The 18,403-nt window shown below is 36.3% G+C and overlaps 2 protein-coding genes across 3 annotated transcripts in view; one reads left to right on the top strand and one right to left on the bottom strand.

The window, feature by feature from the left end:
• LOC114646896 (disintegrin and metalloproteinase domain-containing protein 12) overlaps nucleotides 1–18,403 on the top strand; it is a 604,012-nt gene that overhangs the window by 458,342 nt on the left and 127,267 nt on the right. Inside the window, 1 exon segment of the mRNA XM_028795286.2 lies at nucleotides 13,517–13,665. Within this exon segment, the coding sequence (XP_028651119.2) occupies nucleotides 13,517–13,665 (149 nt within the window).
• Nucleotides 595–4,793, bottom strand: LOC114661636 (uncharacterized). 2 transcript variants are annotated; one of them, XM_028814778.2, is made up of 6 exons: nucleotides 4,483–4,793; nucleotides 3,148–3,293; nucleotides 2,527–2,625; nucleotides 2,275–2,433; nucleotides 1,555–1,647; nucleotides 595–1,410 (listed from the first exon to the last, which is right to left on the bottom strand). In XM_028814778.2, the coding sequence occupies exons 3-6, from the start codon at nucleotides 2,587–2,589 to the stop codon at nucleotides 1,096–1,098; spliced, it is 630 nt and encodes a 209-aa protein (XP_028670611.2). In that variant the 5' UTR covers nucleotides 2,590–2,625; nucleotides 3,148–3,293; nucleotides 4,483–4,793; the 3' UTR covers nucleotides 595–1,095. The 2 variants fall into 2 exon arrangements, with proteins under 2 accessions (XP_028670611.2, XP_051779758.1); XM_051923798.1 differs by having other exon boundaries at nucleotides 3,148–4,793.

The following is an 18,403-nucleotide window of genomic DNA, read 5'->3' as shown; positions in this document are numbered from 1 at the left end:
CAAAAATCATATGGCTGCTGAAAATGAATGGAAATTGTATGTATTACACTAAAGACTGTATGCCTCTCTTTATAAAGTAGAATAATAAATTGCCAAAGTCAGACACAATATTTTTTGCACATCTGTTCAAATTTCTCAGATTTGTAAGGAGACTGGTTTAAACATGAAACGAGGACTTAAAGGAATTCTTGAGTAGTATAATGTGTGTGAGAATGGCTCTTGTCACTTCTCCCATGAACCATTGCTAGCTACTTTAATCTGACCAACAATCACGTGCAGGTACAGGTACACTGTAAAAAATCAATGCTACTCCCAATTAAAAAATATTAAGTAACTGATTACAATGTGCTTTTTGAGTTTGCTCAACATTACGTTGACAAATCCTGCCAATTACAAAATTTGAGTTCACTGGATACAAGCTACACTATGCCAAACTAAGAAAATTAAATTAGCTCAAGTAGAAATAACTAATATGTAAAAACAGCATTAAGCCCATCTAACATAAATTTTAGGGCTTTGTCAATGTCATCTCTAATTGGCCCAACTAAAAAACCTATGCTGAATAAATGTAAGTAAATTTAGGCAAACTTCAAGGTAGTAATTCAAGAAATTAATATATTTATTTTTTGCAAACTCAAAAAGCACATTGTAATCAGTTACTTAAGAACTCTGACTTTATTGAGCAACATATTCTATTTTAACAAAAAAGAAAAAACAGCTTTTTTGAAAATAATGCAGCTTTATTTTCTTAGACATGGCATTACATTATTATTACAATTTGAAATATGAAAATCACTTATACAAATATATTTATATTCAGTACGTTCAAATTTTGTCTTAATAACACTGTTATCATTACTAATAACCACAAGCCATGCCATCTCTGATGTTGTGGAATCTTAATTTGAAAAGTGTTACATCAATAATTCCAAAATTTTTGAACAGAACCTGCACAGGGTAAAGGGATTCTGTCATAACATTAACACTAAAGTGCAACTGAGAAAGAATTTCACACAAAGAAAAGTAGCTATCGCAATGTTAATCTAAAATCAAAAGACAAGCACATCCTATTCTGCAGATCTGAGACACATTTGCCTAACATTTATACAGCATATTTTTGAGTGACAGCTCTATATGTGAGTATAAGTCTCCAATATTTAGAAACACCTTCTGCACTGTTTCAAAAATGTATTTCAGTTCTTTTGGGTACTGAATGTTTCGAGCATACAGAAGACCAACATGTATGACAAATGCAGTTGTGAAGTCGACAAGCTCTTCAATTACTACTCGACCTTCTATTACCACAGCCACATTCATTGCCGTAGCTCCAGGATTGGTCTCATGGTGCCTCACAACCTCTAATATTCCTATCTTCATTTCATTTGTATATATTTGAAGGGAGTCTGTATCCTAAAAATATAGAACAATAATATAGTTAAAGTGTGAAAAAATAAACCATAGTTGACTCTTTTCCAAAGCCAAGTGAAAGGTTGTCTACCAACTTAACTTTCTAGTTTGTTAATCATTTAGTTTGACATTTCCAACAGAACTTACATGACATGTTGTTGATAACTTCTTGTATTCTCTTAAGTACAGAGGTAGTCCTTGTAGAACCGTTGCCCTCTTGTGTGTGGTAACATCCATAGTCTGAAAAGTACAGTAACAAGAATGATAGTCATAGAGGTAGAATATACAAAGAAATAATATTTGAACCGAATGACAATTTAAGAAAACTTTAAACAAAACAACTAAATATATTTGACATATTTTCTTTCTCATTACTGTACATATACAAAAATCCATCTTTGTTAAATGATCCAAATAATGAAAGGATTTTGCACTTCTGCAAATTATTTAAAATGTATGCACAGATCCAGACACACACACAAAAAAATGCTATTAACCTGGATAATTTAAATTGTCAATTTATAATAAACAGAATAGCTCAGGAATTTACTTTTATTTCTGGTAAAATACTGTTTGTGTAAATCTCACCATTAAATAAAACTGTAAATTAATACATTATGAATTTGTAGTCCATGACATTGGAGGGAATATGTGCAGTGCCAATGACTCAGATATAAACATATACAGTATAATTTAGCTTGTTCTATAAAATCATTTTGCATACATTTGATAAGTATATGGGTTTGCCACATGCACCTTCATAAGCAAACAGTTTAACAGCCTTAATTACAACACTGCCCTGCACATACTACTTTAAGTTCATGCTTATGAATATAAAACAATTCTTTCCTGATCCTTATTACGTACCTGTTCATCTAGTAATTCTAAAAGTGATTTCAATTCATGTGCCTTCTTGCCTCCTTTTGCTCTGTACATTTTGATCAGAGCTGTCGAATTCTTGTCCAAGGATGTCAGCGATGTTTCTTTCAATTGCACCTGGGTAATGCGATAAAATTCTGCATATACCTGTAACAAAATTCAGGAATTAATAATGTACTTATTTTCAAGATACTAGCATCGCTACTCGACAATTAATTTATAAGATTAGATAAAACTCACATATTGCTCTATGAGAAGGCCTGGCCATCTCTGTTGGACTACAGAGACCAGCAGTTCATCCATGACAATCTCCTTTCTTCTCAGGGAAAAAGTGAGGTCCTGAAAAAATATCATTTAACCCTTCAAGTATTTGCTGGGTAGCACTTTTTGACACGTGAAGAACAGTTTGCATACAAAGAAAGAGAGAAGCAAGTTTGTGCTTAACTGCATCTCCTAAATCCTCAGTGCAAGCAACACATCCACTACCCTACATGATCATCCTCACCATCAATAAGAGGTCCACTATTGTCTGCAGCAGAGCTACTATCAGGACTGTCTTCTTGGCCTGCATGATTACTACTTAAAATGGATAGCCTGAAATCATGAAAAGACTGACCCTTATGCTTCCTAATCTTATGTACATTAAATGTGGTATATACATTGGTCTGAAAGTCACAGTTTACAAAAGGACATTTCACATATTCATAGTTTTTAGATGTTTTCTTATATGGCTGTAAAAGGTCTTCCCATCACAGATATCTTGATATTTACAAAGTTCACAGCTCAAACAAGCCAAATCCTTGCTAACTTTTGAAAGGGTAGCATTGGGATGTATTCTGTTGAGATGTGTCCTTAACTCACCTGCAGTCCGGAATGAACAAATGCAGTCACTGTGAATGCAAGGAAACTATGAATATGGTCCACGCCAGTGCTTCAATCTATAATGTCTGAGAAGTGTGTCCTGAGCTGTAGTACAAAATGTACAGAGCTTGCAATGCACGAAGACCCTAAAAATCACAATAAAGAAATAAGAGCTGATTTGGATGGCCTTCAAAAGAGTTTGTATACCATAACACTGCATTAAATAGAATTAAAATAGGTTCAGTAATTATATGAAATCATATCTTAATAATTCTATCACAAATGTCTAAGGTGGTATCTGAAAATGAACACAGTAAACTACACATCACGTTTACACCTGAGCAGTCGTGTGGTGCGACTTATATTTATTAACATATGTTTGTGAGGGTTTTTTTTTTTTCCTTGAAGGAGCTAAGAATTGTTGTTGAGGTCTGCTCAGTGTGTTAATTTCAGGTCCTTCCCCCTTTACCACTCGCTTTCTCCCTCTAGGACACACACCCCAATTTTCCTCTATAAAAGAAACAGCATAAATTGAATGTACACAAGAAAGAAAGGAGTACTCCAACCAGTAATCGTGCGTCTGCCTTTACAAGCTGTTATGCATATGCACCACAGCGCCCGTAATAATTTACTAGAACATTCAGTTGAAAAAAAAGCGCCGTCACCACAGAAGCGTGCACGCCATCTTTTACTTTTTTTCGACTGTATGCAATTTTACGAAAAAAACGGTACTGAATAGAATATTGATGTCATTTTATTAATTTACGTTTAAAAAACAAAATTATCTGACCGTTGTCGTACTCTCTTATTGCCCAATCCACTTGAATAAAGTGTAATCATCTGCGTTCAGTCTCTACTCTAAACTTTAGTATGGTGCCTCAAAAGCTCGAGTCGGTCACCGCAGCTACTACGGGAATTCAGACCGCTAACTTTAAGTGAAAAAAGTGTCCTGATGTCGGGTTTTGAGGTATAAAAACACAAGTTGTTATAGTGAAAAAAGGAAAGAGGGAAATATCGCAATTGCGTGGCTTTTGATAAAAACTTGTTGCCACCACAGTAAGCACAACTGAGCTTTCATTTTATAATTATTCATTTTTCAGATTCTGTTATAGTCACTAAAATCTTCCGTAATTAACGGACCCGCCGTCATTACAAGTTGCAAATAACACAAGCGAACATTAAACACATAAAAAACTTTTTTACGTTCGGCAGTTGGTTATAATCGATGGTCGTCGAAGTTAGTAAATACTCGCGTGGTAACTTAATACTTCGTATCCCGATTTTTTATGGTTTTAAACAAAGGAAAGTCCTACTCTTGTAAATGTATGTACTTACCTTAAGTCGGGGCTCTCAAACGTTAGTAATTACAGATTGTGGAGTCGTGGAGTCATGCACGTGTCCAAATCTCATAAATCGAGAATATTCTCGCAGGACATGCGCATTTCGCAAAAGAAAAACTCGCACAAACAACAGATTATTAATTCTCACAATGATGATTTTTACATTTGAACCCAAAAGCAAAATAGAACTCACATCTGCGCCATACAATGAAGAAACGATTGTTGAAGCTAAACATTTAACACAAAAATGCTGGAACAACAAACATTTTTACACTGGGTCGACTATCACTTAGTTACATTTTTTACAGTGTATACAAGGAAGAAGAATAATGAGTATGATGGTCATTAGGGTTCTGATTTAAAGACGTTTTATGATTTGGGCTTTTTGAAAAGGTAGAGGAGGGTAGATGGGGTCAGAAACAGAAAGATAATAGAAAAACTCCATCTACAGGTAACTGCATATTTCTTATTTCAGCTGTTCCCAGAAGGCTTGCAGATATATAGCAATGTTCAGCAAAAGAATCTACTGGAAGGCAAGAATGAATTCTTGCTCCTCTGAACTGTTTGTTTTTACATATTATTTTCAAAGATGTATCAATCTTAGAAATCAAAAACACCTGTTACCCTCAAGCCGTAAGCTGCTCCTGACTGATATACTGTATCGTGTGTTTCACCCACAGAGTACAAGCTGTCCTTTACTGAGGTTTTAGCCAAGATTGCATTTCAATAGTGTAATAAAATACTTTTTGTTTAACATTCCCAGCAATTCTACCAAAATTAGAGTAAGCATAAACTTATCAAGATAGGTCCAGATTGTTACAAATCTCAGTTACTGAAGGTATATGTGTGCATCCATCATTTCTGTTTTTGTATGTGTTGCTGGTTACTTTAATGTTTCTTATGTTTGTAACATTGAGATGTCATGGCACTATTTTATTGGAACTTGTCTTGTTAATGGTGCTGCACATATTTATGGATGCAGTAATCTCCTGTATTAGTAATAGCAGCAACGCCAGTATGTGGTGAACATTGTATTGTGTGATGTCATCACATCAAGTAGATTTAAGATGATTTGGGATACAAACTCTCCTTTATATTTAATGATTTTATAAAAATTCAGTTTGTTTTGACTTTGACTTTCTGTTCTTTTCTGGTTTTCAGACTTGGATTTGGATTAATATTTTTTTCAAGCTTTGATTATGTTTTTTTGGTTATTTTTTTTTATTTGCTTGACCCTGACTACATCTTGACTAGCTTAGAGGACACTAAAAAAAGGTTTTAGTATTGTCCCGTCTTGACTGTCTCTTTTGACTCTGGCCAGTAAGCTTAATGTACATCACAGATAAATTAATGGAAGAAATTATTACGGAGATAATCAAGCAGCACATGGCAAGAACAGGAGTTTTAGACAACAGTCTGTATGAGTTAAGACAGGGGATGTGTTACGAATACTGTATGCTGAAATTCTATGAGGAAACTTTGTTTAAATTTGTCTCGGTTTTTTACATTTTTTACTTGTGTGAAGTCTATCTGGTCAGTTTCTCATTTATTATTTCTAGAAGTCTGTTGTGTTTAAAATATTTATATGAGTGATCAGATTTTATTATTGTTTAGCTTATGTACTACACCAGAATTAGAAAATGTACTGTACTGATGTTACCTGTAGTCAATTAATCTTAACCATTCAAATATACGGCATGTATTCAAATAAAACAGAAAGAAAAGGTACCTTTGAAATATTGAGAAAAAACAAAAATACCTTTTCAATCAAACAATAATTACTCTGAAAGTCTGAAAAGATTATAAGTTAAACCAAGCAAGTCAGACTTCTGTAAATACTGCTGTCAAAGATGAAACAATAGTTGTATTAACAAATGGCAAAACCCTCACAATTAACAAAACTCTTGTTACAAGGGAGACTTAACTAGTAAGAATCAACTTAGTAAGTGAAGGGAAACCACAGACCAGGAGAAAAGTACTCAGTGATCCAGCAATTAGACTGAGGCTATAAAATTCCTAAAAACAGGTCAGCCTCAGGTGACTTAGGAGGCACTGCGCCCATATGCTTGATATCAATGGGTGAAATTAACAATATTAAACAGTTTAAAAACAAGAGATTAAGACTATTAGTAGCAGTAGTAGTACTGTCACATGTACAGAGTACAGTGAAATTCTTACCAACCTTTCCAACCACATTTCCACTCATTCGTGCCATAAGAAAGTACTCAAGAAAGTATTAAATACATAACTTCATTTTATTTAATAGAAAATATATCTCAGCTTACCTGATGTTTTCCTTACCACTGTTTAGGGTGGATAACGGTTGTTAAAAATTAGTTCTTCAAAAAATAAAGTGAGACAACAAAAGAAAACATGTTTTTAGGTTCATTATTGTACTAATTCTTTTCCTCAGAAAGGGAACAACAGATATATGAAATAAGTTAGAGCATTGTAGTAGAAAGAATGATAATAGTTCCATGCGGACTGAATGACCTGTTCTTCTCAAAATGTCCTCAGAATTCTTAATGAAATAAAACAATACAAGTAAATTTAAGGACAGTGTGTAAATATTTGCTGTTTGTGTATATTTGACTGTTACCTTTACCCAAGGCTTACAGTATCTTGATACATGACAATAATTACATATTTTATACCATTACAAAGCAATTTATTAAAACAAAAAGAAGACAATGGAAAATAATACAAATCTGAAAGAAACTAATTAACACTAAATGCAAACTGGTAGAAACAATTAACTTTGAGAAAGAAAATAATAATGAAAATAAAATGGAACAGAGTTAGGGGCAGAGTCCCACCGTGACCTGGACAGCTCAGCTGTGAATGGAGATGGTCATGGTGAAACCAAATATGCAAGTGTTCTAAAGTCTTCCTTGTTAGAGTATTTATTTCTTCTTTCATTAAACCTCTTTCTAATGGTATAGAACAAAATTTCCTATCAATGTATACATTACAAATCTCATATCTTTGGTGAATATGTCATATCCAATGGACAGGTGCTCTGAATACTTTTGTATGTGAACAATCTAGTGACCCTGCTGTCCTCTACCAGGCCTGGCATTATCCACACTAATTTCAGGATAAGGTTCTGCCCTACTTAACAAGGAAGATTTTTTTTTTTAATTGAAAGCCTGTATTGTCATTGTAAAATAATTACAACTAAATTGCGAGTGCCTGTCCAGTTGGGTACAAAAAGCAAAAATGATACTACTTTTCATGAAACACAAGCAATGCTACAAAACATAATACAAGCAGGAAAAAAATACAGTTAAAAGGAAATGAGATAAAATAACAACCAGTAGTAATACAGTAAAATAGTACCATTCCACTGGGGAGTAGCTATATGAGAGCAGCAGCAGTATGTATGAGTCTGTTTCCCAGCACTGACTAAAAAAAAACTATTTAAACCACCTTAATTTGCTTATTTTTGTTCAATTTATTTATGGACATTGGAAAGAAACAGTTTCTGAATCTATCAATCCGTACTTTCAAAGATCTATAATGCCGACCAGAGGTCAACAGTTCAAACAGATGGTGACCAGGGTGTGAAGGATCCTTAATAATATTTGTGGCTCTGGTGAGATAGCGGGAGCGGGCAATGTCTTCCAGGGAGGACAGACAGCAGGCAGCCTGTGATTTTTTGAGCTGTGTTGATGACTCGCTGGAGAGCCTTCTTATCTATTCCTGTGCATCCAGCATACCATACTATGATACGGTGTGCCAGGATGTTCTTGATGGTTGAATAGTACAAACCCACCAATAGTTTTTGCTACAAGTTGATCCTGTTGTGCTTTTTTGAACATTGCTGTGGTGTTCTCTGACCAGGAAAGGTTCTCTGACTTGTGGGTTCCCAAGAATTTGAAGAATGATTTTTAAATAACTATTGTCAATGCAAGATGTTAAAAACGGGCACTTGCATCTGCTGTTAAGATTGCATTTTTTTCTTTGTAATTCCTTGTGCTCAAAGCTGACAGTTTACTAAAGTGAAGTATTACTAGATTACTAGGCAACAATATGTGGTTACAATGCACATTATATCTGCTGTCAAATCCATATAGACCCATAAACCTTTAATTTATATCTGACTAAATCTAACTTTGTGAGAAATGTACAGAATCAGAAAAAAATCTCCAGAAGTTCATATAAGAGCCAAAGCAGTTGTAATAAGCTATAATAAGGAACCTGAAAATAAAAGGGTTTTCTAAGTTATCATTTTTATTTATTTTTATATTATGTTAACTCTCATAATTTAACTAAGAAAGAACATTTAACACAATTAGTGGATAGATAAAGTTCCTTACATTTTAATGCTTTTTAAAATTATCCTCCAAATCAAGAATATAAGGCAGCACCATGCACTGGGCACAGCAGTTTCATGATCAGTGACTAGTTGATTACCTGAAGCAATAATTTAAAAATATTTTAGTTTCCCAACAAGAAAATTAGATCTTTTTCTGCGAGATAAACTGCTGTGACTAGTAGGGGGCATTGCAGCACCCCAAACCTCAGACACAACCACCACAACGTAAGTCCCGGGTTTAAATAAAAGGTTAATTTGTACAAATACCTTACAAAAGGCTTCTTGTAATTATAAACACAGACACAATCCTCTTCCGCTTCCCCTTCTCCTCCTCCAGAAGACCTTTGCCTCTCTACTCCAGCTTGCCTGGATGATGTTGACCGGCTTCTGTTATTTTGGACCTGGGAGTTCTTCTGGTGCAAGGGCATAGCCTGATGGAAGCACATCCGTGTCCAACTGAAGGCTCAGAAAGTTGGAAGTAGGGACCTCTGCAGCACCCGCTGGTGGCACCCATGGAAACCGACAAGACTCCCCTATAGGACTACAGTTCCCAGCATGTCTTGTGGGTTTCCACACAGGTTGTGTCGCTAGGGAGGTTGCCACCTAGCATGTTGGGGGAGCATGTAGCTGTGTCAGGTTGTCTCTCCCTGTCCTTTCACCACACTGGCCTCCCGGCTGGGTATCATTCTTCAGTCCAACCCTACCAAGATGTCAGTGTACCCAGTGCCACGCTGTCATCTTCTGCCTGTGTTCTGGCTGAGGCAGGACAATTTCTGGCTGAGGCAGGATAATTTTTATCCTCTTTCTTGTGCCTTTGAAAGGTTGGCCTCATGTTCAGGTAAGAAACCTTGCCCCATCCCAGCCAGGACGCCTATGTGCACCATCCATCACAATACCCCTCCATTAGGCGAAATGGGTAGAGTGAAGCGGCCGGTCCCACAAGAGCTACATTCATGTATAGCTGCACAAGAGGCAGGGTTTATGTAATTTTACATATCAGGGCCTTTGAAACTATTAGAAACTATCTAGTATGTGTTGCGGTATTTCACAAAAGAATTGTGTTATTTTACAAAAGTATTGTGTTATTTAACAATAATTATTGAGTTATCCAGACATCTTGTGATAGTGAGGGGCAGAATAAGGACATGCATAGTACACATTCAAGTGACAAGAACTGAACAAAAGTCATAAATATACATTTAGTCCTGCATATACTGAGGGATAAATTTAATCTGTTGTTTATGGTAACATGGGAGTCAGTGATTATCACAACAGGATTAGGTGAAGAGCAAGAAGCAAATGTGGTGGACAGTACATCGGCCCTTTGCAGGGCACAATCGCACAGCCAAGCAGAAAAGAGTGTGCTATGTGAAACACATTAACGGAAACATATAAATAAAGTATCTGTTTAGATTTAATCCATTTATTTAAAACAGATATTTTGATACAGTGTGACCTGGTGGCACATTAGCTAGTGTTCATACCTCAAATGCTCAGAGGCTCATGTTACAGATTGAAAATGGAGATTGAAGCTATTTACCTCACAGCACATGAAGGACTAAATGTTTTTTGTTAGCTGAGAATTATTCCTGATGTATTTCCAGTATTCAAAGATTTTGCCAGTTGCTGCCCGTAACATCAGGCACACATGATGATGGAGAGGTTAAGCACACAAGTTGTATGAAATCAGGTGACAAGTACAGGGAGAACGTACAAACCCCATGCAGACTATGGTGCCATGAGTCAGGAATGCTAGCTCTGCGCTACCAGTCTGCCTATGTTAAAACATTTGCACTAAACTTATTAAACCATAATATGATTAAAACTAAATATATACCTGTAACGTTTATTGAGTTCTTGCCATTTGCTTGCAAGCAATGTATGTTGTTGAATGTGAAGGATATTTACCACTGTTCAAAGCTAGACATTTCAAAGATATATGAATGTATGGAAGATTGTTGGAATTACATATTACATACACATTCCTTTATGGAATGTGTCAGTTTTCAAGTATAATGCTGTAAAAAGTCCATATTGTAAATGAATGGAGGAAGTGAGTATATGAATATGGGAAGTTAAGGCAAACAGGTGTGAATTTACAACCCAAGCCAATGTACAGCTCCAATGACAGATTCTCATAGCAAGTAACCTCCTCTGCTATCTTACCTCATAGATAGATAGATAGATAGATAGATAGATAGATAGATAGATAGATAGATAGATAGATAGATAGATAGATAGATAGATAGATAGATAGATAGATAGATAGATAGATAGATAGATAGATAGATAGATAGATAGATAGATACTGTATTAATCTCAAATGAAATTGCAAAGGTAGCAGCAGTAATCACATAACAGAGACCATTGTAAAAACAAAAATTGAGGTGAAAGTAAAATGCAACAACAGCTCAATAAGCTGCAGAGAGTCAGAGATCTACAACATACCAACACTAAAGGAACTCATTATAGAATATACTAGCAGCAGACACAGGTGACCTTATTTAACGTTGTCTCCAGTAGCACTCTTACAGTAGATTAGCCTGTTGTTGAAGGTGCTCATCTGTTTAACCAGAATGGTGTTCAGAGGGTGAGTGTTATTATCCATGATGCCTGTTTTTGTAAGTGTCTTTTTTGAAACTGCTGTTATCTAGAGAGTCTAAAATGAACAACCCAATATAGTTCCAGCGTTACTTATCATCTTATTTTTTATTGGCCCTGTCTGCAGTGAAAACAATGCCTTGTCAAACTACCATATAAAAAATTGCACTTTCTACATCAGATTGATCAAAATATAGAGACAAATCTGACTCTTATTGAGCAGAGTTTCAGTGTTGATAGTCCACTCCAGCCTTTTGTTTAGATAGGTTCCCAGCTAATTATAGCTTCTCACCATCTCCACCGTCTCTTCATCAATTGTAATAAAAGATAGAGGAACTCCAGAATTCCACCATCCATCCATCCATTATCCAACCTGCTATATCCTAACACAGGGTCAGGTAGGTCTGCTGGAGTTGATCCCAACCAACACAGGGCACAAGGCAGGAAGCAAACCATGGGCAGGGCGTCAGCCCACCGCAGAGCACGGGCACACACACACACCCACACACCAAGCACACACTAGGGACAATTTAGAATTGCCAATGCACCTAACCTGCATGTCTTTGCACTGTGGGAGGAAACTGGAGTACCCGGAGGAAACCCACGCAGACACGGGGAGAACACGCAAACTCGGGTCTCCTAACTGCGAGGCAGCAGCGCTACCACTGTGCCACCCAGAATTCCACCACCATCTCCTTTTTCTTTTCAATGCTGAACTGCAGTAGATTTTGGTTGTATTGTTCGACAATGTCTGCCCTGTCCTTCCTGATACACCCCACTAATGCTGTACTTCTAAACAATCACATCAGTCAGCATTGGACCGAAAAGATGAAGATAAAGTGAATACTTTCCCCTGCAGGTTCTGTGTGCTATATACAGTATGACCATAGTCTGCCAGTCAGGTAATCTATAATTCAGGATAACAGGGATGCATCTACCTGCATCAATCATAGCCTTTCTCCAACAACAGAGGCTATATGGTGTTAGATACACTGAGGAAATAAAAAAACACACAATCTTCACAGTACTTCCTTCTTTGTACAAGTGGAGGATAACTTTGTGCTGCATTTAGATAACAGCATCTTCTACTACACTGTGAAACTAGCAGGCAAATGCAGTTGGAAAATATGACAGATATCCTCAATCCATGCTCTGCGCCCACCTCAGGCACGCTTTGGCAGCTTTGCGTGGTCAGATACTCGTCAGTTCTCTAACAATCTGGTTTGTAGTGAAGGACGGTCAATTCAAAGACACAAGGCAGTAATGAGTGTAAGGTGGGCAGTCCTTGTGGCAATAGAGGGGGCACAGTGGCAGATGGAGTGAACTGTGTTACAATTCTAAATTAGTGAAACATGCAAGAAGGGGAGGGAGGAAACTGGCAGTCCAGTAAAGTAAAACACATAGAATGGAATCGCAAAGTTTAAGGGATACACCAACATAACACCGGCATACATAATATTCTGAAAAATATTAGAAATATAACAGTCCGGCCAAAGGAACATATACTCTTTTAAAACATGGACTACTTTTAAACCTCATATTTATTAGGACAGTAGCATAATAGACAGTTGAGTTGCTTCATGGTTTTGGAAGCCTGGGTTCAATTCCTAAACTAGTCTGTGTGTCTCTGTAAAGTTTGAGTGAAAGTTGATTTCAATTCAGTTTATTTTTGTATAGTGCCCTTCACTGAGTTCCATCACAGAGCACTGTGACAAGTTCTCAAGTAAAATGTAGGTATAAATATATAGAAAGAGAGCAGTGAAATAAAATGGTACTCAATCCCAGATTTGTTCCTGCAATCTCCCTTGTAACACTCTCTTGAATGACAGCAGATGGAATAAAGATGTTTACCACCAGCGTTATTTGCAAATTGATAAGTAAATCAAGACAACATACAGTATACTTCTTTGGAAGCTAGCAGTGATACTGTAACTCTAGCATGGAACAAACACACATTTACACACTAGAGAATAACAATAAAAAGAAAATTAGGAATAATGATAACAATCATATGTTTTCTGAGAAAAGGCTTATATACAGTATGTATTTATATAAACAGAAACCTTACGTCATGGAAAATTTCTGATTCCACAGGCTTTTTCTTTTGTAGGATCACTCAGATAATCCTCTAGGTGCAGCAGTAACACTTGCACATGAATTGGGACACAACTTTGGTATGAACCATGACACCCCTGAAAGAGGATGCAGCTGCCGGGCAACTCCAGATAAAGGAGGATGCATCATGGCTCCTTCTACTGGGTAAGTTCAAATGTCTTTCAGCACCAAAAATACTTTGAAAATCTTTTAGCATCAATTTAAAAATGATTAATTGTCCCCTTCCTCTGTTACCTTTGGCTTAATAGTTTGTCAAACTAACACTTGTTCTGCTTTTAATATTTCTTCGGTTAAACCATTAGAGTAATTTTGAAGAAAACAAGGCATTTATTTCTCTAAAATAACCTACTCTCTGCCACACTACTTAGTAATTCATGTGTCTGTAGTTCTCTGCATGAATAATTTGAAGGCACTCTGATTTTTGCATATCGTATACGTACAGTATCATTGCATACTGCAATTATTTTCTTTTACCTATCTCATTGCTTGCAGTTCAAAATTTTTATTATTGAGCTGAACATTCTTAACCAGTTCAAGGTCTCAAACTCATCAGGAACAAGGCAGTAACAAATACTGGGCAGGGCAACAGTCCATCATAGGTGACATTGACTCGTGTGCCAACTTACGTCTGTGTCAATCAGCCTACTCTACTTGCCTGGAAAGAAGACACAAATATATGCCTAAATTTCCCTGTTTTTTCACACAATTTTGTAGATTTGTTTATTTTTTTTATTTTTTGTACTTTAAGCAAATAAATATTGCTGTTACGGACACGTTGAAGTGCCCAGGATTATTGTGAGCAGTAAAATACCATGCAATGCTAAACAAAGACAGAGGCTGTTGCATTACAGCCAGAGTTTATTCCCTGGCTTGTGTTTAGTTTCTTTTTGTTGTTGTGTTTGAAGTATTTTTCATATGTTTTTGTATTATTGTTGATATTGTTATGCTATTTATTGTAAATACTCCTCCAATCCTTGTGTTTAGTGAATGGAAACCCAAGAGGCGAGGTCACCCTGATGTTACTGCTGCTGGGTCCTCCCTCTGCCTTTTTACTTAGGACAGAGAGAAGGTTTCAGCCATGGATCACAGAGTATTGTTTTATAAGTATTTGATTTACTTTTGATTTTCTGTTTTTTTGTGGATTTTTGCCTGTTTTTTTTTGGATTCTGCTTTTTGGGTTGTGTAGTTTGCTTTTTATTGAATTGTGCAGTTTGCTGTTTAGGGCAGATCATTTACAAATTCTATATATTCCCTTTTGAATATTTTTATTCTTTTTCTGAATAGATTTTTCATTTATAAAGACACTTTGCTGCAGTGGGCTGGTGCCCTGCCCAGGGTTTGTTTCCTGCCTTGTGCCCTGTTTTGGCTGGGATTGGCTCCAGCAGACCCCCGTGACCCTGTAGTTAGGATATAGCAGGTTGGATAATGGATGGATGGAAGACACTTTGTTTGGGTGGTCTCAAAAAGCCAGAGTTTGTAAGAGTACCCTCTCTTTTGTAGGGCATTTTTGTATATTCTGTGACTATTAGAAAGCACTTAGCTTGGCGGCTCTTATTGGAGGCCTCACACCCCTCTTACCATTTTTATGACTCCTTTTCACACCACATGAAAAAGGGTCATAAAAGATACTTTGTCAAGTCAATCCCAAATGTAAAATAAACAACAGAGATGAAATCATCATATGTTAAAACTCCAAAATACACCAAAAAATTCATTTAAAAATGCCTAATTCTACAGTTGCTCCCTAAAGGCCATTCCACAGCTGAAACCACAGTCTGCTTCCCTGGCCACCTTCCAGTACCTCCTGATCTCTCATGACTCTTTCCATGCATTTTCATGTGCCTTGTGCATGTGCCTGCAAATTCATGCTGCCAGCTCTGCATCACACTTCTTATTTGAGGACAGAGATAACAGTATCTGGACTTATTCCCCAAAACTCCATAAACTGACCCAAGCCAGGATCCTTAAGGCGGCTCACAGGCAGCCACATACCTAAGCTGATTGATTTTAGCAGTGCCACATTCTCCATGCTGTGTACCAGAAGAAATTGTAATATACTTTTGCACATGGACAAAAAGGCTACAGATGAGATGAAAATACATGTGCTAATGGCAGGAATTTAATTTGCAGTGAAACAAATGTTGTTTTCCAAACTCAAAGTTTCACTGCAAATTCAATTTTATTTGAATCGCTTCACACAACACTAATAACAAATATTCCTGACCTAATAACAGATATTCCTGAGGGTTCAGACTGGTGAATGCATTTGGGTGTTATACCAGTCCTGTCATTCCTCCAAGTACACACTCAAACTGGTCTATAGTAGAGACCTCAGTCTATGTTCTCATGTGCTCTACTAAAATGGGAGAGTCAATCCACTGGTCTAGCTGTCATTACCTTTGTGATCAATCATTTGGGGAACCTCCAGTTTATTTACACAGAGTGAGCACATTTTCAAAGTGCTTTTATTCTTGACATGTATTTGACTGTTCAGCTGCTGACAGCATTATATGTGTGGTCAAGGTAATCTAGAGTGGTGAGGTAGGTACAGAAATACTGAGCTTGTATGCAGCATTCAGAGAGAGAGAGAGTGGTCAGCATTAAAGATTTAAGTAGCAGGCACAAGAATGGGTATCATGGTTGTATTAGTTATGGGTCATTAACCTAAAAACATCCAGTCAAAAGCAGCCCTATTACTGATAACAAGCTGTTGATTAAATGGATCAAAGGAGTCTATCATAATTTGTACAAAGTAAATCATGGACTTTAGTTAATCAATTAACAGCTGAGTACAACTGTGGTGCTAGAAGAGGCGTATTTGAAAGCACGGTCATATCTTGTTATTGTATGTGTATGATATTAATTATCGTGACAAATTTCAACTAATGGGCAAAAGAAAAACTAAAAATTGACTGTACTAGTGATTCCTTGTTCCTGCTGGTTCATGCTGATAGCAAGAAAGTGGCATTGTAAAAGGCCTATGAGTACATGGATCCACCAAGGTTAGTGGCGGGGTCACAACACACTCTGGTCACCTTGATACTGTGATGGAAAATCAGATAAGCAACAAGTGAGTTTATCAATAATACCTTTATCAATGTCCATGTTGGGTGTGAGAGTGTCCAACATCTACATTTAAAACTAAGTCTAGCAGTTCTCAACAATTTCAACATCTTTACTGTAGTTATATACAATTGTTTAATTCCTGGGGAAAATACACAAACGTTTCAGAGTGCTTTATCATTAAAGAGTTCTGGGATAATTAGCTTGCATATATGTTAAGGACTCTGTAATTACCATCATTGTTTTGTTCCTATATTTTGGTGATGTAATTTCTATTCTTTTAAATATTGTTTATTTTTGTCATTAGCTTTGTGATGCTTTTGCACTGCCCTTTTGTTTAATGGACAACACCATCTGTACATTGTTTTCCATGTACAGGCACCCATTGCTATAGTGATGTATGTTATGAATTTTTTAATGTATGAATTTATTCTTAATTAGTTTTTCTCAATATCGTTGCTCCTTCACTTCTTTTTGTTAGCAGCAACTACACAGTACTCTAGGTAATAATATTAAAGGGCTTGGCTCATGTATTACACACGGATTACATATATGTCCATACAAAAAAGACATTACCTTTAAAGAAACAAATACACCACAATAAATGCATGTGTGTTTTGTATTTAAATGTATTCATAAGTTTCTGCTAATTTTTAGGGTACAAGTAAAAACAGTTATTAAATCCATACTGGGAAAACTATTTGGGATTTTTGACGATTGGCTTTATTTTTAACTTCCTGGTATTCTGAACTTTTGACAGCTCCCCTGACTTCAGTTCTGCTTTCTTCTTTTAAGAAGTTAATCTTGAGATCTGTTCCTTCATTTTCCAGTCCTTGATTCTCCAATTTTGTTCAGCAGCATGTCATCTGGCAGTTACATGATGTCATCAACCTTTCACTATAAAATATGGTAGTTCACACAATTCTTTTGACAAAGGAATGATCTAGTGTAGTGGAAGTTAAAAGGTGATTGCAAAAAAAAAGAGACATTTCATGTAGGTTTCTGGTTTCAGGCTCTCTTATTTTGAATTTTGTTTAAAATCTTAGGATTGGTTTCTAGTGTTCAGGTTTCTGTGTATTGACTCTTGCCTGCTTCCTGACCACTCTTTTGGACTTTGACCCAAATCATTGGTCCTTTGGTAAAATATTTTTACAACATGAGAATTGTTCGGGAACACAACAGCAATTCCAGCTTAAGGTAGAGATGTCCCCAGTTTTTGGATAACAACAGAACAAGCTATTTGGAGTAGTGATTCAGCAGCAGCTAATGTTTAACTATGGGATTCATGGCAGCTGGTTTATGACAGCAGCCCTGTGCTGCACTTTTGATACCATGTTCAGTTAAGGCATGAATTAAAGATATTAGAAGGAGAAATGGGAGCTCAACAAATAAAAAGGCAAGTGTACCTATCATATATCTTTAAGGGTTTTCTGTACATAACACAGAGGATCTGCTATTCACTAATAAAAAGCAAAAAGAAATAAAGAGAAGTGCAGCTGCTTCTGCATTACCACTGTATCCATCTGTGTCCTTTCCCCAAAAAAATATTATTAATACTGGCATTAAGAAACTATTATAACAGTTTCTTGGTTAGTGAAATTAAATAGTCTACTGTTTAAGACATTACAGATCAAGTAACAGGTCTTGAATTGTTGGCTTTTAAAAACAATATTGAATTATTGGAAGTAATATACTGTAAACATTTTTTACTGCTACACAGTAATAGCTAGTAGTTAGCAGAGGTGGAGGACTAACAGAAAATGTGTTTTACTGAAGCCGTTCGTGGAGCTCTGCTTCTCAATGTGTCCTGCAAACTTTT

The sequence above is a fragment of the Erpetoichthys calabaricus genome, chromosome 2, assembly GCF_900747795.2.
Source record: "Erpetoichthys calabaricus chromosome 2, fErpCal1.3, whole genome shotgun sequence".
Lineage (NCBI taxonomy): Eukaryota > Metazoa > Chordata > Cladistia > Polypteriformes > Polypteridae > Erpetoichthys > Erpetoichthys calabaricus.
This window is presented reverse-complemented; position numbering and strand designations above follow the sequence as displayed.